This window comes from Capra hircus, chromosome 6, assembly GCF_001704415.2.
Source record: "Capra hircus breed San Clemente chromosome 6, ASM170441v1, whole genome shotgun sequence".
NCBI lineage: Eukaryota > Metazoa > Chordata > Mammalia > Artiodactyla > Bovidae > Capra > Capra hircus.
This window is the reverse complement of record NC_030813.1, coordinates 90,362,849-90,387,817: the sequence shown is the minus strand read 5'-3', so window position 1 is coordinate 90,387,817 and position 24,969 is coordinate 90,362,849. Positions and strand designations below refer to the sequence as shown.

The following is a 24,969-nucleotide window of genomic DNA, read 5'->3' as shown; positions in this document are numbered from 1 at the left end:
AAATTTCAGGCAAAACAAAAGAGTGTATAAAAAATAAAAAGTGCAACTGACCCAAAATTCATTTGCCAGAAATAACCACTGTATCCTTCTAAACTCTTTCCTCCACAGGCATACGCATGACATTTTAAATATTTTATCACAAAATTCATTTTATTCCTTAGCCTGCTCTTTCAATATATTGTAAAATATAAAGTTGCTAATAGTAATTCAATATATTGCCACCATTTCTACCTGTCAGGACATAAATGAGTCACTTCACTGTTTTAAACAGCTGCTGAATAGCACCCAGTTGAATAAACATGGAACTCTTTATTGTGATCTGACTGATACTTCATAGTGACATATCTTCATCGCTCTGAATTGATTAATATTTTTTAAAGCTCTTAACCAAAACAAACAAATAAGGCCGAATCAGGTCTGGACAGAGGTTAAATACATTCTTGTCAATTTCTGTGTATGTTTACAGTTTCCATAATAAAAAATAAAAAACAAATCAGTGCTTGAGTGCAGTTTTGAAAAACTGTTATAGAACAAGCGACAACTGTAACTTACTGATATTGCATTTTTTAAAGGAAAAACTTGACTGTAAATTCCTGAATCTCAACAACCACATCTCCTCTAGTTCTGATAATATTCCAACCTGAAACCCTATTCTCAGTGAGGCAGTAATTTTCAGTGTTTCAGCAGCCACCTTTGGCTTTGAGATTTCTGGGTGTCATATGCCTGTTCCTTTTTCTTCCAGTGAAAACTTAGGCCTTATTTTTTATTTCAGTCAGGGAATATGGTACCTCCCATGGAGGAAAGGTGGGGCATCATGGTCCCCTGTCCTCCCGGGTCATACCCACAACCCTAGACACAGTACCCAGTGGGTTCTGCAGCACAAAGCCTGGGCTCCCCTCCTTGTCCTTCCTCTGTTCACAGTCCACGCTGCTCTCAAGATGGTGGAGCATCTTCCCACCTAAGAAATGAACCAGAGACCTCACTGAACAAGCAAGGAGTATGTTTTTCATATAAAGGATCATCTTTTCCCTTCTTTGGTTTGTTTATAAGGCACACTTCAACTTGATACAATCTTTTTTCTTTTAAAACAGATATTTTTATGTTTATTATTTTTTTTTACCCTGAAGTTTTTTACTTTATATTATTTTTTATTGGAGTATGGGCTTCCCTCATAGCTCAGTCAGTAAAGAATCTGCCTGCAATGCAGGAGACCTGGGGTTCAATTCCTGGGTCAGGAAGATCCCCTGGAGAAGGAAATGTCAACCCATTCCAGTATTCTTGCCTGGAAAATCCCATGGACAGAGGAGCCCAGGAGGCTACAGTCCATGGTGTTGCAAGAGTCGGACATGATTGAATGACTAAACAACCTCCATTTTTTATTAGAGTATAGTTGTTTCACAACATTGTGTTAATTTCTGCTGCACGATGAATTAAATCAGTTATATAAATAGTTATATAACTGTATATATTTTATATATATGTATGTATATCTATATAGGACCTCCTTTTCATCCCCTCCCCCCACCATCTGACCCCACCAAGAACACTGAGCAGAGTTCCCTGTGCTATACACCAAGATCCCACCAGTATCCAGGATATAACCTTAAATTTTGCTATTATCCCTTAGGCTTCAAGATCAGTATCTTGTTCTTTTCCAAGATCATGCTCTTTTTGGCAGCTGCTAAATGAGTAGGTGTTTTTATCTCAGCCAGGAAGTACTATGAGTCTCTGCCGGTGGATGCAGCTGGGGGACGTGCCAGCCTGGGTGGCGCTAGCCACGTCAAGGGGTGTCAGTCCTGCAGGGTGAAGACCAAGTGCTCGTGAGATGCCACTCTGATTTTAGTCAGGGTTTCACATCACTTATACCTATTGCTTATGCTTCAAACACAATTCATAGTTCAGAATCACGGATGAAGCGAGAATGTAGAGTCGGTAAGGAAAACTCCCATTCTGTTACACTTCAGCTTATTTGTGACTAATTACACCTTCAGCATTCAACATTTGAACTGACTTAAGTCTCTTGGACACCACTGGGAAATTGCCAGTCATGCTTCCCTTAGGCTCAAATCATTTTCATCATCACGCTCTTTTTAGCTATTCAGAAAATTTTCAAAGATGTTCAAATAGTGGAAGTATCTTTATCTTCTCTAGCTTAGCTCAAAGGTGACATTTCCTTAATTGGCCAGAGACTAAGAAATTTCAACTATCTTCAAATGATATCCATGGCAAAAAAAAAAAAAAAAAAAAAAGTCTTGCCTTAAAAAAAAAGTGTTTTGTATATGCATAGCTTTAAAAAAGCTGATTTTCAAGTTCAGCTTCTGTAACCCTCAATGAAAATGAATAGACTGACTCATTTTTTTTTTAAGCTATTTGGAAAAAATAGACACGAGCACTTGATAGTAATTCAGTCTGCCCATGTCTCCTTTTGAGGGGATAGAAGGTAAAATTTAAGTCTTCATTTTGCCCGCCCTCAAAAATATATTTGAATCATTCAGTTCTACAAATATATTCTGAGTATCCCCTTAGTGCCACACAGCACTGGGGATACCACAGCACTGGGGATACCCACAGCACTGGGGATATCACAGTAAAAGACAAAAATCCCAGGGGGGTAAGGGACTAGGGATGAAAGGAGAGAGACGTTAAGGAAAAAGCAGAGGCGTGGGGAGTATGATGTCGGCAGGTGGAACAGACTACTCAGCTCGTTGTTCTGTGATGACCTAGAGAATTTGGGATGGAGGGATGTCCAAGAGGGAGGGAATACGTGTATACATATAGCTGATTCATTTCACTGGACAGCAGAAACTATCACAACATTGTAAAGCAATTATACTCCAATTAAAAAATTGTTGATCAGGATCAAGTCTCACTGAGAAGGTGACATTTGAGCAAAGGTTTTAGGGAGGTGAAGAAATTAACCGTGTGGATATCTGGATAATATCCACATGGATATTCCAGAGACAGGAACCAGCCATGGTATGTGATAAGGAAACCAGTGTGACAGGTGCCAGGGGACCAGAGGAGAGGTAGAAATCTGAGTTCAAGGATGAACAAAGAGCAGCTCAGGAAGATCTGGATGGCAGCTCTAAGGATGTGGGCTGGACTTTTACTCTGTTGCAACAGGAAGCTGTGGCAGAGCTGTGAACAGAGCAATGGTATCATTTGATACATTTCCTCTGGATTGACCACTGCTCTGCAGAAACCAGACCTTGTGGGGTAAAGGGTTAAAGTTGCAAGGCCTGAGAGGAGGCCCCTGCAGAATTCCAAGAGAAAGAGTATGGGGGAATCACACCACAGACACTAATGAAGGTGTCAGAAAGAGTCTGACTTCTGTATGAACATTAAAGGTAGGGTGAACAGAAGCCTTTGAAGCACTGGATGAGGGGTGTTGAGAGAAAAAAAGACTCAAAGATGACTCATTATAAGAAGATGTAGTACATATATACAATGGAGTATAACTCAGCTGTTAAAAATGATAAAATAATGATATTTGCAGCAACATAGATGGACGTAGAGATTGTCATACTGAATGAAGTAAATCAGAAAGAGAAGGAGAAATACTTGTGACATCCCTTATAGGTGGAATCTAAAAAGAAATGATACAAATCAACTTATAAAATAGAAAGAAACTCACAGACTTAGGAGATGAACTTATGGTTGCTGAGGGAGATGGATGGGGGAAGGGATAGTTTGGGATGGACATGTACACATTGCCAGATTTAAAATGGATAACTAACAAGGACCTACTATATAGGACATGGACCTCTGCTCAATTTTATGTGGCAGCCTGGATGGGAGGGGAGTTTGGGGGAGAATGGATATAGGTATATGTATGGCTGAGTCCCTTAGCTGTTCACCTGAAACCATCACAACATTGTTAATCGGCTATACTCCAATACAAAATAAAAAGTTTAAAAGGAAAAAAAAAAGATGACTCAAGATTTTCAACACGAGCAATTCAAAAGTTGGGGTTGCCACTAACTGGGGTGAGGAAGGCCTCCACTGGGGCCTGTGTAAGGAGAAAAGTCCAAGAGTACACGTAACGGAGTCCAAGCTTGCTCAGCTCACTGCAGGATAGGCCAATAAATCTGAGATGGGGTGTTGAGGCAAGGAAGATAACTTTATTTGGAAAGCTGGTTGGCGGAGAAGATGGCAGATCAGGGCCTCAAAGTAACCATCTTGTTGGGGCCTGGATTCCAGGTTCTTTTATGGATCAGAGATGAGGGGAGGTGAGGAAACAAAGTAAGAAGACCATTTAATTCATGCAAATATCTTCTAGAATGACAAGCCTCAGCAGGGGCATATGTTAGTTTCACTTCCTTACAGCCCTTAACAGGTGGACAGGATCAGGCTATCTCCCTATGAGCCAAACAATGGCACCCTAGCCCAAGGGTCAAGCAGAGGTGGGTGGGTAGCACTCCCAAGGCAGGCCATTATGTATGCCTATAATAACAAAAATGGCAAAGTAAGAATTAAAGTCACAGAAGCAGATCCAGTTTGGATTCAAAATTAACCCTTATGGTTGCATTCAGATTTCAAGATTTTGACGTGATGGATTTGAGATGACTATGAAACAGTCAACTATTGACCGGGTCAAAATTCATCATCTTCAAAGAATGTAAGTTCTCTGAGGGTAGTCTTCCATCTCTTCTGTTCATTGCCGTATCTCCAAAGCCTTAGACAGACATGTAGGTTCTCTATTAAAAATTAATTTAACAAATATTTGCTAGGCACTCATTCCATGTCTTGCTCTGTTCTCCAAGCTTGGGAGGACAGCAGAGACAAAACAGCTAAAATTCCCATGCACCTTACATTCTAGGAGTGAGAGGCAGATAAACAAATGAAATAAAAGAAATCTTCTATCTGTTGGTGTACCTGTTTAATAAACCTTCGCTGGATGTTTACCTACATGGCACTCAATGTTTATGATAATAAACATATTATCATGACTCTACCAGGAGGAAATCAAGACCCTGGAGCTGGCATCCCACCAGCCTGTCTTCCTCCAAAGCTCCTTTCACCATATCATGCTGCCTCTCAGAGGAAGTAACACAAATCCTATCCTTACCAGGTAAATACCAGGGCTGTGTTTCTCTTCATATAAGCATTGAAAGAAAAATCTGCTCAAAAATAGGACTCTTTGGGAAGTGCAGTCCAGGAGGACTGCCTGGAAGTGGGCAAGCCCCAGTCACTCAGCTCCACTCAGTCCTCCTTCATGGAACAAAACCATGCAGCTGAATTTCTCTTGAAATCTCAGGGCATTTAAGGCACAATGATTCCTCTGAAAGGCTCAATTTGCAACCTTTCACAAAACTAGAAAGGTGGACTAAAAGGCACTTGATATGCATATAAATTTTGAGGGAAAATTGTTTATCCCCCTTGCCTAAAAGTGAAACTGGATTAATTTTCCATTCCCAGCAGCATCATCAAGGAGATGCTTTGGACTTTAGCAGCCCCAATAATTTCAGTGCTCACTTCTCAGCCTCACTTAGCCATCTAACATTCTCAGCCATCTGACAGTCTCACCATGTCATGCAGCAGACCACCCCCAGCCTCTTCCACGTATTCTCCACAGAAATTCTGAAACAGCCATGGCCTCTGCCCTCTGTCCATTTCTTATCTACTTTCCATATATACAATAATCTGATATCACACTTCCTTTACCATCTACATCTCCTGGAAGATAAACCATATTGCTTCCCTGGTGGCTCAGTGGTAAAGAATCCACCTGCCAATGCAGGAGATGTGGGTACGATCCCTGGGTTGGGCAGATCCCCTGGAGAAGGAAATGGCAACCCATTCCATATTTTTGCCTGGGAAATCTGATGGACAGAGGAGCCTGGTGGGCTACAGTTTATGGGTTCACAAAAGAGTCAGACATGACTTAATGTCTAAACAACAACAAACTTTAAATGATTATTTATCCTCAAAAATTTGTAATTCTTTCTCCTACTCAGAACTGTCTGTGCAGTTCTTCAGAAAATTTAGTTCTAGAGATTTCTCTTCTGGATTGCCATCTCTGACAACATTGCAATTTTTAAGATAAAACATGCTGAGTTCCCATCAGTTGGGTGATGGCCATATTCAGCTTGATGTTACCCCTCATCCAGCTGGTCCAACAACAGAGAGAACTTCCATGACCAGTAGTATGTGATCCACCAATAACCTACTTTTCCCAAACCAAGAAAGAGGTGTTCAGACCACCAGATTCCTTAGCACCTTCTGATGGACAAATGGGCTTCGAGATACCCTCATGTTTTAATTCTGAGATGGACTGAGTCCTCTCCTAATGTGGCACATTACTTTAACTCAAGAGAATGACTGGGATCTTAAACATTTCCCTAAAAAAATCGAGGGCAGGATGAGATGATTGATAGTATCACTGACTCAGTAGACAGAAGTTTGAGCAAACTCAGGGAGACAGTGAAGGACAGGGAAGCCTGGCGTGCCGCAGCCCATGGGGTTGCAAAGAGTCGGATATGACTGAGCTGCTGAGCAAGAAACAACAAAACACATGCAGCTTTTTGCATGGTGAATAAAGAGGGCATCTTTTTATCCTCACAATAATTTTTATTGTTCTTTCTAAAGACTCCAAATTACAGTCCAAATTACAAAGCAAGAATCATGCAATATAGAGGGTTTAATGGTGAAATAACTGTTCAGTGCCAGTATAATGGTATCTGTCTGCTGTCTATCTGTAGGATCACAAAAGCTTTTCCAATGGAAAATGAAAAGGTTTCATAAAGGGCAGACAGCGCCGGTAACAACTCTTCCTCGATACAAGAGTGGTGAATAAACCCTCTCAGTAATGAGGTTACGCTTCTGTACTACACAAACCTGGCAAGAATATCCTAATTTTAAAGGTAATGTATATTTTAATGTGTTCTAATCAGCAGGAAGCCTGAATGGTAGCTTTAAGTTCACAACCATGACCAAAAAAATGAAAAATCGAATAAACAAAATCTCCTCTCTCCCAATTCTTTTCATGTGCAACACCTGCCCTAAAATCTCTGTCCTTATTTCCTCCTTGATAGAAGAGAAAATCAAGTGTCAGAATTTGGACTGCAAGTGTAAGATATTATCAAAGTTGTATTCTATCATCCATCTTATTTTGTATTGAATAGACATATTTTCTAAATATCACACCTGGTAACTTTCCACAATTTTTTGGCCTTAGGTATAAAGGTACAAATTTCCGGCACAGCCTAGTTGCTTCAAGGATTTTTTTCCTCCCCAATCTGCCTTGAAATTCTGTCTAATGTGCTGCTTTAGGCTTCATAGAGCCACAGCTTTCAAGTGATACGTATAGACCTTTCCTGTAGGAATTATGCAAACCTTATGTAATATTTGTGAGATGTGTTAAAATCCTGGCACAGAAGAGAACTTTGAAATCCAAAGCTGTTCTATAACTTTCTTTTTTAATCAGCTGCCAGCTGGATTCTGCAAAGCTACTAGTTCCAGTTCCTATGCAAGAACACTGCTACCATTTTAAACAATATACTTTTTTTTTTTTCTGTTGTTGAAGGAAAGGTCACAAGGAGGGGTAAAGTAATGTAGCCTCGGGGAGGCTAAAGAAATCCCACCACTTGTTCAGAAACCCACCACAGCGCACAGTGAATGGATATGCAATCCAATTCAAAATGCTCCACTGCAGAGCTCCCTTTGAATCCTAACCTTGTAAGTTGTTTCCAGAGACAGAGCTGCTTTGAAATCTCGGTGTCTTCTTCCCATGAACAGATTGTGATGAATGAATGAAATGGTGTAGGGCAGCTAAAGCTGGGTGAGGCACAGTTCAAAATAAAGCCAGTTCTATGTCAAACACATTGCTCTGATGAACCACATATGGAAGGCCAAAGGTAGCGCCGCTACACAAAATACAGGGTGCCTCATTACATCGGAATTCAAGACAAACAAGGAAGAATTAGTTAGCTTAAGTGTGTCCCAAGCACTAAGTGGGATAGACTCAGAATTCATATTTACTTAAATTCAAATTGGACTGGACAACCTGTACTTTTCATTGCTAAACCTGGCAATACTTACCCAAGGAAAATTAAAATAGTTTATTTTCAATCAATATTATACTATCTTGCACCAATGAAAAACACAGATGGAAACAATTATATAATCATTTATTTTGCTTTAATGGTTTCTATTACCTTATAAATGGCAAAAATCTCAACAATATTAGAACAGGTAAAAGAAATGAGCTAAGCTGCTGTAAAGGATCATGAAGACTATTTAAAGATCCACACATCAGAAAATCTGATGTCACATCAATCCCCATCACTGAAATAATTTAAGCTGTGACTACGAAACGTAATGCCATGAGCTACGTACACAAATGAGTCTTATTTTATAGTAACCCTTTGTGTGTGCTAAGTCCCTTCAGTCATGTCTGACTCTGTGCAGCCCTAAAGACTGTAGCCTGTCAGGCTCCTCTGTCCATGGGATTCACCCTATTTGTACATTAACTGGATGATAACCTATTAACCTTGTACTTCCAAGTAAAAGTGGTTAATAGGTTAGAGCTTCCCTGGTGGCTCAGACGGTAAAGAATCTGCCTGCAATACAGGAGACCCAGGTTCAATCTGTGGGCTGGGAAGATCCCCTGGAAAAGGAAATGGCAATGCACTCCAATATTCTTGCCTGGGAGAATCCCATGGACAGAGGAGCTTGGCGGGCTACAGTTCAAGGGGTCACAAAGAGTCAGACACAACTGAGCAACTAACACTCCAAGTAAAAAGCAATCATTGCATAATGCAGGTACCCATTGTTGGCCTACCTTTTTTCATGACCACTGATATATCCTAAATGAAGAATTAATTTTTTCTAGGCAACTGTTTTATTCAATATATTGCTAGCAAAGCAAATACAGTCAGATTTCCATATCCATGGGGTCCGCATTTATGAAGTCAACCAACCCAAATATTGGGAAAAAAATTCCAGAAAGTTCCAAAAGACAAAACTTGAACTTGCTGCATGCCTGAAACAATTGACAGAGCATTTCCATTTCACTGGGTATTTTAAGCAACCTTGCTATTGTTGTTGTTCAGTTGCTAAGTCTTGTCTGACTTTTTGCAACTCCATGGACTGCAGCATGCCAGACTTCCCTGTTCTTCACCATCTCCCGGAGTTTGCTCAAACTCATGTCCATTGAGTTGATGATGCCATCCAACCATCTCATTCTCTGTCAACCCCTTTTCCTCCTGCCCTCAATCCTTCCCAGCTCCAGGGTCTTTTCCAATGAGTCAGCTCTTCACATCAGGTGGCCAAAGTATTGGCGCTTCAGCTTCAGTCTTTCCAATGAATATTCAGAGTTGATTTCCTTTAGGATTGACTGATTTGATCTCCTTACAGTCCAAGGGATTCTCAAGAGTCTTCTCCAACACCACAGTTGATTTAAAGTATTCAAAAGGACGTGTGTAGGTTATATGCAAATACTATATACATTTTATATAAGAAACTTGAGCATCTGAGGATTTTTTATGGTGAGGGCAGGCTGTGGATACTGAGGGATGACTCTATTTGTTTCCTAAACTAACATATACAATCTCAGTAAAGATATTTCAAAAAGGGAGAAAACTATTGTAAATGCTATAGCAAGATTCCTTTCATTTGGGTGTTAAAAAACAGCCAATCCCTTTTGAAACTATGTTTAACATCCCTCTTCCTTGTTTCCAGTGAATGCTGTACCCCCTACCCCTGCCCCCTGCAAAATTATTGTTTAAGAAAATCTGCTCAAGCAGTGTAAACATTTGCCCAATATTTTTCTTAGGAAAACATAAGCACTACTAAATTAGGCCCAAATGATCAGGTTAAATTAAAGATCTGGCCATTACTGATGATTTTGGATTCTGGAGAGAGCCATGCTGGGTCATTCATACACCATGAAATGCCTTTTCCTAAGTTGTTTGATCTCAATTATCCAAAATTTGTGGATCTGGGCACCTGACATTTTTTTAAAAATTTTATTTGTTCATTTATTTATTTTTGGCTATGCTGAGTCTTTGTTGTTGCACAGGCTTTTCTCTAGGTGTGGTGAGCGGAGTCCACTCTTCATTGCAGTATAGTGAGTCTCATTGGAGCTTCTTATTGTAGTGGCTTCTCTTGTTGTGGGGCATGGACTCTATGGTGTGGGCTTCAGTAGCTGTGCATGACCTTAGAGCGGTTCCCAGGTTCTTAGAACACAGACTCAATAGTCGTGGTGTGACATGTGGGATGTTTAAGGCCCAGGAATCAAACCCATGTCTCCTGCATTGGCAGGCAAATTCTTTACCCCTGAGCCACCAGGGAAGCCTTATTTGACCTTAAGGTTTAGCCGAGTTGGGCTCTTGAAACAGATCAGTTTGCAAAAGACTTTGTGGAAGAAATAAAGTCTTCGGTGACACTTCTGTTTGTTACTGAGTGTTTTTTGGACTGTTGTGCTAAATTTGAGCTGGCACATTATTAACCTTTTCAAATTAGGCATTTAGTAGGCTCAGCTGAATCTTTTCTTAATTTGCACATGAAGATTTGCCAGAACAGCTGGCACTGTGCTGGAATATTAGTTGATATCTTCAATTTACACAGGCCAAGCAGAAACACATACACTTCATAGAGGATGACCTAACTGGTGCTGGACACAGTCACCTTTATAAATCAGAATAATAGCAATAACTACTGCTAATACTTACTGAGTGCTTACTATGTCCCAGGCATTATAGGTATGAACAGTCATTTACCACTTTCAACAACCTAATAAGGTTTTAGTCCCTCAATTTTGTAGATAAGAAAAGTCAAGAATGGTTAGATTAGGTTCCTAGATTATCCAATTTAGTGGCAATAATTTTGCTTTGTACAAGGCAATCTAACTGCAGAATTCGAGTGCTCACCACTTTGCAATACTGTGTCAACAAATGTATCCCATAGTAATAGAAAACTTCTACCTCCTCAGGTAGGTTTCCCAGTGAAGGATGTGTGCCTTTGTGATGCAGACTTCAGGGGAATAGGAGGTAACCAGGCTAAAGAGATGCATGCCACCCTTCACCTCCACTCTCAACCAACCATAGGCAACCCAACTGTTGCCTTAAACGTGTGTGCATTTTTTGGGTTTATTTTTAACACGTTTATGGTAAGATTTATGATACTCCTTTAATATGCTTATGATAAGGCCCTTCCATATATTGGGATCTATAGTGAGAACACAGCCATAAATGTGGAGGGTGGGGTCTTCCAGGAAGGACATTTGAGATGTTAGTTACCTGAAGAATGCTGTTACAGGCGCAAAACACAAATAGGCTCTCGAGATGGGTGGCAGACTGGAATCTAGCCCTGCTGGTCTTGATCACCAAGCTTGGGTAATGGGGCAGAATGCTGCGTTCTCCCCGGGGTTGGGTGGGGAGACCAGGGGCATACAGGGCAGAACCCACATCAGAAAACATGGAGTCAAGGGTTTTTGTGTCTTTCTTATCTATGCTTGTTTCTCCTTTGAACTACTTGAATGTTTGGAAAAGGACTTTGGAAAGTTCCAGTAAATCTCAGATGTCTCAGTGAGGGAATTTTTAAACATATTGTGCCATAGAGCATTGGAGGGTGGCAACAATGGTGGTGGGAATGACAGAATTGAATCCAGTGGAGAAACAGAGAGGGATGAAGATGGAGACTTCCTGTGGCCCTTCATTCTCCCTTCCCGCTTGGTTCTGATGCCAAACCTCGGAGGCTCTGGCTTGTAATTTAGAGATAGTGTTTCTGTATGCCTGAGTACTGGCCTTAGAGGTGTTTCAGAATGGTTTGTAAAATAGCCACGCTCGTTTTCTACCACAATCGCCTCTGGAAGAACTGAAGACAGCCCAAGATTTCTCTCTCCTCCTTCTTTTTAAAATACAACTAAGTGTAGAGGTCTACTTTTGCTGTGTTGTTGACAATGCAGATATTTACAACTGTCCATTATACAGGTTGGAAGAAATGCTAAGTATTTATAATGAGTAGATTTATTAGGCTAAAAAAAAAAGTTCCCTGCTATGCCCATTCCTGACTCAAGAAGTATCATTGAGAGTTTTACAGAAAATTTCCTGAAGCCACTAAAGTTGGAGGGATTAAAAAAGAAACAAAAGAAAAGAAAAAGCAACTGCCTGGTGAAACTAGCTAGAGCTTTGCCAAGGGAGCCAGAACGATGCACTGAAACACGCATGCCACTTTCATCTTAAGAACCCTAGTTCCTCTCTCCTTTACCAACTTTTTCTAGAAAAGTTGTATTTTAGTTTCTGAAAGCACCCTACTTGGGGATGTAGAGAAGCTCATAAGGTATTTATACATATTTTATATGATTTTCCTGATAACTTACTGTAGGTAGATCTAACACACTGATCCCTAAAGAGACTTCTTCCCGGAAACAAACTCAGAGGAAAGGATGAAGCTTCCGCAGGCTCTGTTTGGGAGATGGACCCAGCAACAAAACTATGTCTTCCAGGGGGTCAGGGGAGTCCTGGAAGTCGGAGGCTGTGATCTTCTGGACGTTGACCTCAACACAGGTGCTTTAGGATGAGAATGAGGCTACTCAGTTAGTCCCTGAGCTACCAGCCTCCTCACTCTGTCCAGGAACAAGGGCAAGATTTCAGCTGGGAAAAACAGCAGAGCTAACCTCTAAAACTGGCCACGGAGGGAGAAAAAATCGTGAGTTCCTTGCGCGGGGGCCGGGGCGAGGGGTGGGGGTGGGGGTTGGTCCACAATACACTGCCTAATCCCAGCGTTGCCAACTGCTAGGGTTGTTTAAGAAAAAAAACAGGAAGAAATTAAAAAGAAGCCGCTAAATAAAATTAGCCAACAAACCTACCTACCAGCTCTACTGGCTAACTGACGGTTTTCTGAGCCCCGAGCCTCATGAAAAGATTTCTATCCTGGAGAATGGAAGGCACCTTCCCTGTCATTTCATAAACGTTTCTTGGCAATGCCGGGACCCTCGCTGTCACACTTGCCGGGATCCGTGCGCTCCCAGCCCGGCCAAGGCTGAGGACGCTCCGAACCGTGCAGACACCAGAGAAAAGACAGCTTTCCGAGGCGCTCAGCAAGTAGAGGAAGAAGACTCTCTCTAGCCTCAAGTTGGGAAACTTTTCCTCAAAACTGCATTATCCTTTGTTGAGCTGCCAGGAAATCCTTAGTCTCTTTTTATGGGATTGTGATGACCTGTGTCCATGATTACAGGAACCCAGGCAATTCAGGACGAAAAATATATATACACGTTCTACAAGCGTGAGTCAAATGATTTGTGTATGGACGTGGCTTTGGGACATTCTCATCTTTAAACACGCCGGCGTCCACGCACACGACGGCTTTTCCCGCCTATGCCTGTCCCTTGTCGGCCTGCATTTTCTAGAAAAACTGGGTACCCCAACCTCTGACTCAAAGCGCCTTTCTGTATCTCCCCACCAAGCCAAGCTCAATCCTCCGGCTCCTCTCTCCCCAGTCCTCTGCTTAGAGGCCGCTGCCGTCCGTGGTCCAGAGAAATACGCGCGTGGGGAAGCCGAGCCGGCCGGAGGGGCAGGGCTGGAACCAGGAGAATGCTAGTGTTTGCCAAGTTAACAGTTTCAGCCAGGGGCACGGATTCTGGGGAGCCCAGGGGCCACAAGGTAGAAGTGGTAACTCCCCAGCGGTGATCGGAAGCTCGAGCCGGGTGGGAGCGGGGCTGTCAGTGCCGCACCATCCTCAAGCGTAAATAGGAAAGGACGCGGAGACAGAGCCCACCAAAACTCGGGGAACGCAAACCAGCCCGGCCGGGTGCGCAGCCAAGACTTCACGCTTTCCCAGATGCTATTCCCCCCTGCTTCTCTTTCTCATCCCTCTCTGGGTGCAACCGCGTCAGGAAGTGTGATGCCCAGCTCTGGCATGGTGTGCTCGGAGACCCGAGAAACCCCAGCGTCGCCAAGCCTGGCTTCAGACGCGTCGGGCAGCCACCTGTTTCACAAAGCCCGTAGTTTGTTGCGGGGGCGAGCTGCGGCGGGAAGAACCCTGTCAATCCCTCTCTCCGCCTCGGCACAGAATCTCCAAAAACGCGCATCACCCCAAAACCAAGTGCGCTTATACCTTTGCGCAACCCGAGAGGCTCGCACCACTCCCGCCAACCGCGCGCGGCGGCTTACTTCCCGATCCCCCGGCTTCAGCTCCCAACCCAGCGCTGGCCTCGGGTCCCCTAACGCGCCCGACCCCTCCGCCAGGGACAGCGCCCCAAAATACCTGCCGTGAAGATGCAGAGAGCGAAGAGGGTCTTGCAGACCATGGTACCTTGGTACTCGTGCCGAGCCCGGCGCGACGGCGGGAGAGTTTGCCGGAACTGACCGAGCGCCCCCGAGCGCGGGCAGCTTCTCCTCGGCCCGCTGGCTGCGGCGGGAGCCGGGCGGCCCGGGCGGCGGCAGGGGAAGCGAGGCGAGCGCCGCGCGGCTCCGTCAGCTGCTCGTCCTCCGGCGCCCGGCGCGCTTCTGCTCCATCCCAGCCGCCGGAGCCCGGGGCCGCCTCCGCCGCCGCGACAGCCGCCGCCAAACCCCTCCCACCCGGGCCCCGCGGCGATGACAAGGCCACCCCTGGCCTTTCCTCTCCCGGCGCTCGAGTCCCGAGAGTCCCGGCCCAGGGCGGCCTCTGCTGGACAGTCAGGGCGCGAGACCCGAGTACTGACCCGGTTCAGCAAATGTTTGGGGCCGTTAGCACTGTGCTGGGAACTAAGGGAATGCAAAGAAGTGAGAGCAGATCTCTGTTCTCAGGAATTTATCTCAGATTTCTTACATGAGTTACAACCTTGGTGACCATGTGCCATCTTAGGTGTCACCTCGAAGGGCCAAGACCCCACCGTTCTAAGCACATACACTTTTTTCCAAATATGAGAGCCTTTTTCGTTTTTTCATTTCCCCAAATATTCTGTGTGTACATTTAAACCCTGACGCCCATTCAGCCCCACTGCATTCCTGGTGCCTGAGCCAAAATGTCTGCTATCCTATTCAGCTTCTTACAGTTAACAGAAGAAATAGTACTAATGTCAGATATTGTCAGTGATCGTGGGATAACTATGAGCGAGGAACCCTACTAGGTGTATCATGGTGCCTTCTAACGGCCCTATGACATAAGAATTATTACTCCATTTTACAGATGAGAAAGCTAAGGCACAGAGAAGGTAAGTAATGTGCCCAGGGACACAGAACTGGTAAGGACTGCATTCCACAAGTCGCGAGTTTGTGTCCCAGGGCGTAATAGCAAAGGTTGTCATTTCCTGAGAAATGCTGTGTGTTGGACAACTGTGCTGTACATGTATTAACCAAATCAAGTTTTCAGAACAATCCTTTTAGGTGACACTGTTATATCTTCATTTTCAGGGGAGAAAATGAAAGTACTGAGAGGTTTAAGTACTTACTTGTGTTCATACAACTAGATAATGGTAGAGATAAGATGCCTGCCTAGGGACCCCAGGTCACCCTGGTACTCTCTCTTCAATGCCCAGAGTTTCTGTTGTGTTCACACAGGTCAACGCTGACCTTTCACTTATCCTCCCACCACCTTAGACCTGCTTATTTCTACATTTCTATAAGACCAGATGCCAGATCACCTCCCAATATCTATGTTATTATGAGCCTGGTGGTCCCCTACGCTGGTTTCTTGAAAGGCTCAGTGGTAAAGAATCTGCCTGCAATGCAGGAGACGCAGATTTGATCCCTGGGTCAGGAAGATCGCCGAGGAGGGCATGGCTACCCATTCCAGTATTCTTGCCAGGAAAATCCCATGGGCAGAGGAGCCTGGTGGGCTAGAGTCCATGAAGTCTCAAAGAGCTGGAATGACCGAAGTGACTGAGCGTGGTCCCCTGGACACTAGAGCTGGGATGCTGCAGAAACTGAGTGTTCTAAAGAACTGATTTGCTCAGAACCATGAGTAGTGCTGGAGGGCAACATTTTTTTTTTTTTTTCTGTGACTTCTTTCTCATTTACCAGACAGAGCCTCAGGTTTCATTTTCTCATTCTCTTGGACCTCATGACTTTTTTTATGATGACATCAGTTCCTCTGCCTGACCCTACCATTACCACTGATACAGCTTGTCATGCTTCCCCAACCAGATTAAACTGAGGTCATGGTTTTTCTTTTGTCTTGGTAAATGTATTGATTCTTGCTGAAATAAATAACCAAATGCCCATCCCCCTTTCCTCCTCCCTGACCAGAGAAACTGCAAATTCAATTCATTAAACAAGTTGTCTTAATGTTTTTGACCTTCAGGTCCTTCTGGTTTCTAGTGTAATCTATGTGATTATGAAGAATTTCTGCATCTGTGTGGTGACTGGTGGGGAGGCAGAGACCACACACAGAGTTCTGCAAGCACGTTCTGTATGGCACAGGTGCCTTTAGATAGGGTCATTTAAGTAAGAGGCTCTGTGACAGAAATATTTTTCAAAAACACTTCACAGAAAAAATTATTCAATTGAAATTCAATAAAACTTTAATGGAGTCCCTTAGTAGTGCAAAGCATGTGTGACTGGCTTTGATATCTAAGATGCTGGTTTGGTACCCAGCATGGTAATCCACTCCATTATTCTTGGCTGGAGAATCCCATGAACAGAGGAGCCTGGTGGGTTACAGTCCATAGGGCTGCAAAGAGTCAGACATGACTGAAGTCACTTAGCAACAGCAGATTATGATCCCCATGTGTGAATTAGTTAAAATTTCCAGAGCTTTTCATTGTATACAGAATAGAGTTGAAAATAATTTAACTAAAATAAGTCTTTATCAACCATTAAAGCTTTGGATTTATTAACTTAGTAAAAATATATTTGATTACTTACTAGGTGGTAGACCTTATAGTAGGTTGTGGGAATGAAATGTGTTGTGATAGTCAATGTAGGTAGGTTATGCTGCTGTGATATACCAGCCCATTATTACTTATTGCTCAGAGGCTTAAACAATAGAGGTTTACTTCTCTCTGGTCATCATCGGCTGTGGATCCAGCTACTCCCCAGAGCAGATGTCTTCTACATCAGGATTCAGTGTTGTACTCCCTGTCTTCTACACTCAGGAAAGACTGAGGAGGAGAACTGAGTGCAGCATTTATGTTTTCCACCCGGAAGTGATTGTTCTGCTCATAATTTACTGATGACGTGCTCAGTCTCTCAGGCATGTCTGAGTCTTTGTGACCCCACGGACTGTAGCCCGCCAGGCTCCTCTGTCCGTGGAATTTTCCTGGCAAGAATAATGGACGGGGTTGCCATTTTATTCTCCAGGAGTTGAACCCACATCTCCTGCATCTCCTGCATTGCAGGTGATTCTTCACCACCAGGAAGCACATTCTTCATGGTTGTGATTGTGCCACAGTGGTTAATTGTCCCTGCCACCAGGAAGCTTATATTCTAGAAGTGAGGAGCCAAGCATTGAACGATCTCCAAAGTATATGTGGTAATTTGTTATGTTAAAGTGAAAGGGGATGGGAGAAATGAGTGAATTGTTTTATAGTTGTTGTTTATTGAACTGAATAAAAACTCAAAATATATGCAATACTTTATTATGTGAAATACTATAAATAATAAATGCCCACTAACATTTATTGAGTCTCTCCTCTATGTTATGTTAGGAATTGTTTCAAGCATTTTGAGTAATCTGTCTAAACTTTATGCTGTATAAGGTTACCCAGATTTTACAAATAAAGAGACTGAAATATACTTTATGAAAGTTTAAGTATGAAGGAAACGAAAAGATGCTAAGATATTAAAGCAGGGAGACTTGCAGTCCTCACAGCGGGATCAGGGATGGAATTTGCATGTAACCTCTTGGTCACATCTTTATAGTAAAAGCCAGTTTCTTCATAGGTTTCCTGGTTCTTTCATAATGTTCCTCTGGGATAAAATCTAAGATAAGCCTGCCTTTGACTGACTTCCACTCTTTTTGATCACTGTTAAAATGAATTTCTGGGATTGTAGACTTTCGATATTAAAAAAAAAAATTGCCCTTGGCTGACTTAGTCTTCAACATCCTGAATTTATCATAATGTATAGATAAAGTCAGATAATGCATATTAGATAGTATGGAAGTGTAAGCTCTTGACTCTTGATTCATCATAGCCAAGTAGAGACAGAATAACTCGGTTGAGAGAGGTGGTGTGGTAGTTTAAGGCTGAATTCTGGTGTCTAGCCCATGATCCCTGAAGGCTGAGTTCTAATCCCTGCCATTCCATGTACTAACTGACATTACTTGATACGTCTGTTTCCTTGGTTTCTTTCTGACATGGCGAAGATTAAATGGATTACATATGTGAAATGCTTGTCATGTTATAGGCACCAATAAATGTAAGTTATTATTAAAGAAGAAACTTTGTTGTTGTTCAGTCGCTAAGTCATGTCCAACTTTTTGTGACCCTAGGAACTGCAGCATATCAGACTTCCCTGTCCTCCACTATCTCCAGGAGTTTGCTCAAACTCATATCCATTGAGTCAGTGATGCTATCTAACCATCTCATCCTTTGCTGCCCCCTTCTCTTGCCCTCAGTCTTTCCCAGCATCAGGATCCTTTCCAATGAGTCAGTTCTTCACATCAGTTGGCCAAAGTATTGAGGTACGTTTAAAAATCATTTTGGGATCTAAAGTACAGGGAGAAAATATTAATACTGCTGTGACTATTTTTTCATATGCACAGTTATGAAACTTGAACTGTGCCTTGGGCAATTCTACTCCTACTACATCTGAGCTGCAGGGGGAAGCCCTAAATGGTCTCTGACAGCTCCTCCCCCAACCCCCTCTCTCCCAAAGGCAGGAATGCAGCAGCCTTAAGACCCTGATATTTAGGGTTGGCCAAAAAGTTCGTTCGGTTTTGACATAAGATGTACTGTTCCTGAACGAAGCTTTTGGCCAACTCATTTTCTTTCTTTCTTTTTTTGTCTTGATTTCATTTCTCTTCCCAAGTTGCATTGCAAAAATACCTCTGTGGGTTCTGCTATGTATTTCATTACATAACTTTGCTTCTCTCTTTTTAATTCCAATTTCCTTTTTAAAATATTAATGATAAAAAGATTAAAGGCAATGATGCAATATGGGAAACAGACCTTGGAACTTTGCCAAAAAAATACTTGTTTGAACAAAGGCAGTTTTAAAAGGGCCTGATGGAGGTTCAAGGGGGAGGGAACATATGTATACCTATGGCTGATTCATGTTGATGTTTGGCTGAAACCAACAAAATTCTGTAAAGCAATTATCCTTCCATTAAAAAATAAATTAAAAAAATGAAAAAACAAACAAAACCAGAACAAAACAGAAAAAAGGACTTGATGAAACATGATTATTTCCCTGATTTAAATAAACTTGTTTGAAGCTGTGTGAGCTCTTTAAGGATACCAAACCACTTGTCACTAATTTTTTATTTTAATTAAGGAAGAAACCCTTAAAATATCCCTGGAAGGAAGAAACTGGCCTCTTGGAGGTGATACACACAATGAAACCTTTTATTTAAACAAGTCTAAAACCTGACTGAGTTTATACTGCATCGTCCAATACAAATCACAAAAGTAATTTTTAAATTTCTAGAAGTCATATTTTGAAAAAGAAGAAAGAAGCAAATGAATTTAATTTTAACGCTATTCTTTATTTAACCTGATGTATCCAAATAAAATATTATTCAGCATGTAATAAAAGCAAAATATTAATAGGATATTTTATATTCTTTTTCTCATTCTAAAGCTTCTCAATGCAATGTTTATTCTATACTTCTATAATATCTCAATTCAGACTAGACACATTTCAAAACTGTTCATTTTATTTATTTGTTTGGCAGCACTGGATCTTAGTTGTTATATGCAGGATATTTTTTTCTGGTTGTGGCATGAAAACTGTTAGTTGGGGTATGTGGGATCTAGTTCCCTGACCAGGGATCCAACTTGGCCCCATGCATTCGGAGTGTGGAATCCTAGCCACTGGACCACCAAGGAAGTCCCCAGACTAGGCATATGTTGAATTTTAAATAACCAAACATGACTGTTTAAATAACCAAACATAACTGTTGTTGTTTAGTAGCTAAGTCATGTCCGACACTTTGCAACCCCGTCACTGCAGCATGCCAGGTTCCTCTGTCCTCCACTATTTCCCAGAGTTTGCTCGAATTCATGTCTACTGAGTTAGTGCCTCTGTCTAACCATTTCATCCTCTGCCACCCCTTCTCCTTTGGCCTTCAATCTTTCCCAGCATCAAATTCTTTTCGAGTCAGCTTTTGGCATCAGTTAGCCAAAATAGTGGAGCTTCAGCTTCAGCAACAGACCTTACCATTACTAGTCAGGGTTGATTTCCCTTAGGATTGACTGGTTTGATCTTCTTGCAGTCCAAGGGACTCTCAAACGTTTTCTCCAGCACCACAGTTAGAAAGCATCAATTCTTTGGCTCTCAACCTTATGGTCCAGTTCTCACATCTGTGCATGACTACTGAAAAAACCATAGCTTTGACTATGCAGACCTTTGTTGGCAAAGTGATATCTCTGCTTTTTAATATGCTGTCTAGTTTTCTCATAGCTTTCCTTTCAAGGAGCAAACGTCTTTTAATTTCATGGCTGTAGTCGCCATCTACAGTGATTCTGGAGCCCAAGAAAATAAAATTTGTCACTGCTTCCACTTTTTTTCCCTATCTATTTGCCATGAAGTGAGGGACCAGATACCATAGTCTTAGTTTTTTGAATGTTGAATCTCAAGCCAGCTGTTTCACTCTCCTCTTACATTCTCACCAAGAGGCTCTTTGGTTCCTCGAGCAGCTGTCATAATGGGCAGTGTGTTTGTAGAACACTGGGCCCGGTCTCTTGCCTTGCCTCATGCATATGTTCTGCAGAAGTCCAGAGCAATATTGGTGGGACTTTCTTAATGATAGTGGAGTAGTTGGGAGCCTCACACTTGCTGACTGCATGACCTCTAACCCTCATTAGCCTTTCTAGATCTCAGTTTTCCCTTCTATGAAGTGAACATGATAATAATGACACCTTACTTAAAAAGATCATTGTAAAGACTTATAATCCTTGTATTATTAAAGAATGCATCAAAAACATTTAGAACAGACCCTAGTCAGGGCAGAGCCTTAGTAATAATTCTTGTTATATTTGGTATGAATGGTTATGATGATGATAAAAAAAGAATACTCATAGTAAAATCTTCCCAATTGTCCACGTATTTTAAAATATTCATTTATTTATTATTTGGCTGTGCCAGGTCTTTGTTGCAACATGCAGGATCTTTAGTTGCAGCATTCAAGCTCTTAGCTGCAGCATGTGGGATATAGTTTCTTGACCGGGGATCAAACCTGGGTCTCTTGCATTGGGAGAACAGGGGCTTAGCCACTGGACCACAATGGAAGTTCCCCAAATGTCAGTGTAATACTGGTGATTCCTTACCACTTGGAGGCATTGACAATATAGCTTGTCCCTAAAATTCTACTTGTACACAGAGCATCATTTATCAAAGATTTTGGTCTCAGGATCCCTTTGCACTCTTGAAATTAAGAACTCTGAAAACTGTTTAAAAGTCTTTTCAGAAATTATGGTTTTATTCTTTTGTACTGCACCCAAACTCAAAAAATAGTAATTTCCTAAAAGTTAGCAGCAAGGTGGAATCTGAAAGCATCTCAATAAAATTTTCATATTCTGTTACATTAAAATCCATTGGTTTATCTTGTACTTTGAATGTATCTTTTACCCATGGGTGATTTTGTAATATCATGCACTGTTCATATAGAAAATATTGGTTCACTGAACTATGCAGACACCCACTCCAGTATTCTTGGGCTTCCCTTGTGGCTCAGCTGGTAAAGAATCCGCTTGCAATGCGGGAGACCTGGGTTCCATCCCTGGTTTGGAAAGATCCCCTAGAGAAGGGAAAGGTTATCCAGTCCAGTATTCTGGCCTGGAGAATTCCATGGACTCATGGGATTGCAGACTCCGACATGACTGAGCAACTTTCACTTTCACTTTCAAATTGACACACTTCTTTATGCAACATCAAAAATTATATTTGTTAATATCTCCACTTCCATCATCAAAAATAGTCTTTAAATATTGGGAAGCTGTCATTAGTGGTGAAAGATACAAGTTTGGCAGAATTCTAATTTTCACTGGAAAGCTTGAACCTTACCATTTGCACCAAATACTATAGATTTCCTTGAAGTGACAGTCAAACATCATGGAAAAAATGCCGTGCAAATATCCAAGTCTGAATAACCATAGTTTGTCAGTTTTTCTTTCAAGTAAAAATTGTCTTCCACAGAAAAGTGGTTAGCTCAGCTTGTGACTCAAATAATCACACAATCGCATTTCCTGGAGACAGTCACTCCCCTCTGCCATGCAGCAAACAGGCCTTATGCACACTTGCCATTTATTTACATAAATATGAAAAATATACATATTCAAATCAAGACTGAACAAAATTAATAATTTTTACCCTTCTTTAAGGGAGTTCTTAAGTGAAATGCTTTTTGCCCTTTATTATTTATAAATAATATTTACTTATTTGACTGGGTTTTCACTGTAGCATGAGGGATATTTGATCTTTATTGAGGCATGAGGGGTCTTTACTTGTGACATGTGAACTCTTAGTTGCGGCATGTGGCATTTAATTCCCTGATCAGGGATCAAAATTGAGAGAGTGGAGTCTTAGCCAATGGACCACCAGGGAAGTTCCTGAGAACTTTCTCATATCCATTTTTCTACTTGAGTATAGAATCATACCTCAGTTGTCTGAGACAATGAATACAGATGTAGAGAACTAACCCTTACTTCTATCTTCTACCATTTCTAGTCCTCCGCAAAGTTGTCTTGACAGCTCTGTTTACGCTTGAATTGAGGAATATTTTGAAATGGATGAAAGAGATTACTGAATAAACTTTAGTTGGAGGTGCCCCAGAATGTACACTTTCATCTTGACTATTTTGCAACTTTGTAGAACTGTAAAAATATGTAGCAAACTCAAATAATAGAAAAAAATTTTAGTCTACAGAAATGCGAATTATGTCCAGTGGTATGAAATTGACTATCACTTTGTGGATATTGACCAGTTTTACCAATTTTGCATCCGTTTATAAATTCATCTCATTGTTTCTTATCTGTTTTAAATGTATGATATTTCAAATTCTTTGAATTAGTTGTAGCATCTTACTGGTTTCCTCATTTAATAAAGAGATAAATAAAATCTTTGATATACATTTTATGTAATGATGTTTCTAAAATTATTTTAACAGATTAATCATAATGCATGATGTTTCATATCTTTAGTCTAAATTCTTCTTGAGTAATAAAATAGTTATGATAGTGATTTATATGATTAACACAATTAATAGTTATAGTGGAGTCGGGAAAAACCTTGGAGATATTGTCTACTCTCTGCAAGTCACAGGTGAGGATTCTATAGAAGTTAAGTGCTATGTCCCAAACTGTAGTTAATTGGGTTCAGAGAGAAACTTAAACTTAGTTCAAACAACTTTGAATTTGGTACTCTCTTCATTCTGCCCTTTAATTGAGTATAACTTCTCCTGCCTTTGTGCATACAGGCAATTCCTGAGAAAGTCATAGACCCGTTGTTTCAGGAGAATAAATATAAGCTCTAACTGTTTTATATGATGACAGGAAAAAATAATGTATTTGGAAAGCAAAGGAGAAATTTGAGGCTGAGAAAAAAGACTTGATCCAATAATTATTTGTATTTGTAGGATGTAAATAATACATTTTCATTGTATATAACACTGTTAAATTAACATGGCTAACACAATTGGTTTAGAAACTAACGTCCTAATGTCTCTCCCTTTACCATCCATCCTTATGGATTTTGTCAATGTAATTTAGGAGGAGTTGTTTTGAGTATGAAAATACGACTGTATTTATCAAAGTTACAAATGCTGAAATTTTTGTTCTCAGCTTACAAATTTTATTCTATCATTAATTAGTCAAATTTTATATATTATTTTTAAAGTTTGAGTAATAGCCTTATACAAAGCAAGTTAAAATCTTAATATATTTTAAACTGCAATTATAAATGTGATATTTTTATTTTCCTTTTAGGTGTTTCTGTTGTCAGGCTTAATGAACAAAACCTCTGTGAGTTCTTGAACATTCTTTTAAATCTAATAAATTAAATTTGCGAATACAAGTGATTCTTAAGTTCTTTTAAATATTCTGATAATACAAAAACTAAAACATTTTCTATTTAAAATCACCAGTCTAAATTACATATTGTTGTATTTTAAAATAGAATTATGAAATGAATGATACTAATAGGCCAAATTCTCTGAAACAATAGTAGTACACAGAATACAAAATATGTCGAGATTCCTAAGCCACGATTATTATTATAATGGGTTTGTTTTATATATCATTCTCTGAAATATTTAAAACTCAATTTTAAATCTTTCTAGGTTTATGTTTACCTACTACATAAGTGTGTGTTTGTGTGAAAGTTGCTCAGTCATGTTTGACTCTTTGTGACCCCATGGACTATATAGTCCATGGAATTCTTCCAGCCAGAATACTGGAGTGGGTAGCCATTCCCTTCTACAGGGGATCTTCCTAACTCAGGAATCGAACCCAAGTCTCCTGCACTGCAGGTGGATTCTTTACCAACTGAGCCACCAGGAAAGCCCACATACTACATAAACATTTGCCAAATCCTAAGGCACCTTAGGGATATTTTCTCTCGTATAGTAGCAGCCAAGGTTATTAGTGGAGGCGATGACTGGAATCTGGTTTGCAATATCAATTATTGGAAGGACTTCATAATGTAAAGAGTTTTGTCTGCTAATCTATGTAGTCAATTCCCTACCCTATCTTCATTTGTCTGCTAATCTATGTAGTCAATTCCCTACCCTATCTTCATTTCCATCTGTGTGGCTTGACTGAATTTGGCATTTCTTTGGCTGTTAACATAGTTATAAATCCTTTGAACTTGACAGACCTTCTTTCATCTGTGTCTACTTGGTAGAACCCTTCAACTCTTAAAGATGTAAAAATGATACCCAGTCAAATCC

At 41.0% G+C, this 24,969-nt stretch overlaps 1 protein-coding gene across 1 annotated transcript in view; it reads right to left on the bottom strand.

Annotated features, from left to right (window-relative positions):
- The window catches only part of PARM1 (prostate androgen-regulated mucin-like protein 1), a 131,835-nt gene extending 117,325 nt beyond the window's left edge, over positions 1-14,510 (bottom strand). Inside the window, exon 1 of the mRNA XM_018049587.1 lies at positions 14,209-14,510. Coding sequence (XP_017905076.1) covers positions 14,209-14,251 — 43 coding nt within the window. The 5' untranslated portion in view covers positions 14,252-14,510. The remainder of the gene's footprint in view (positions 1-14,208) is intronic.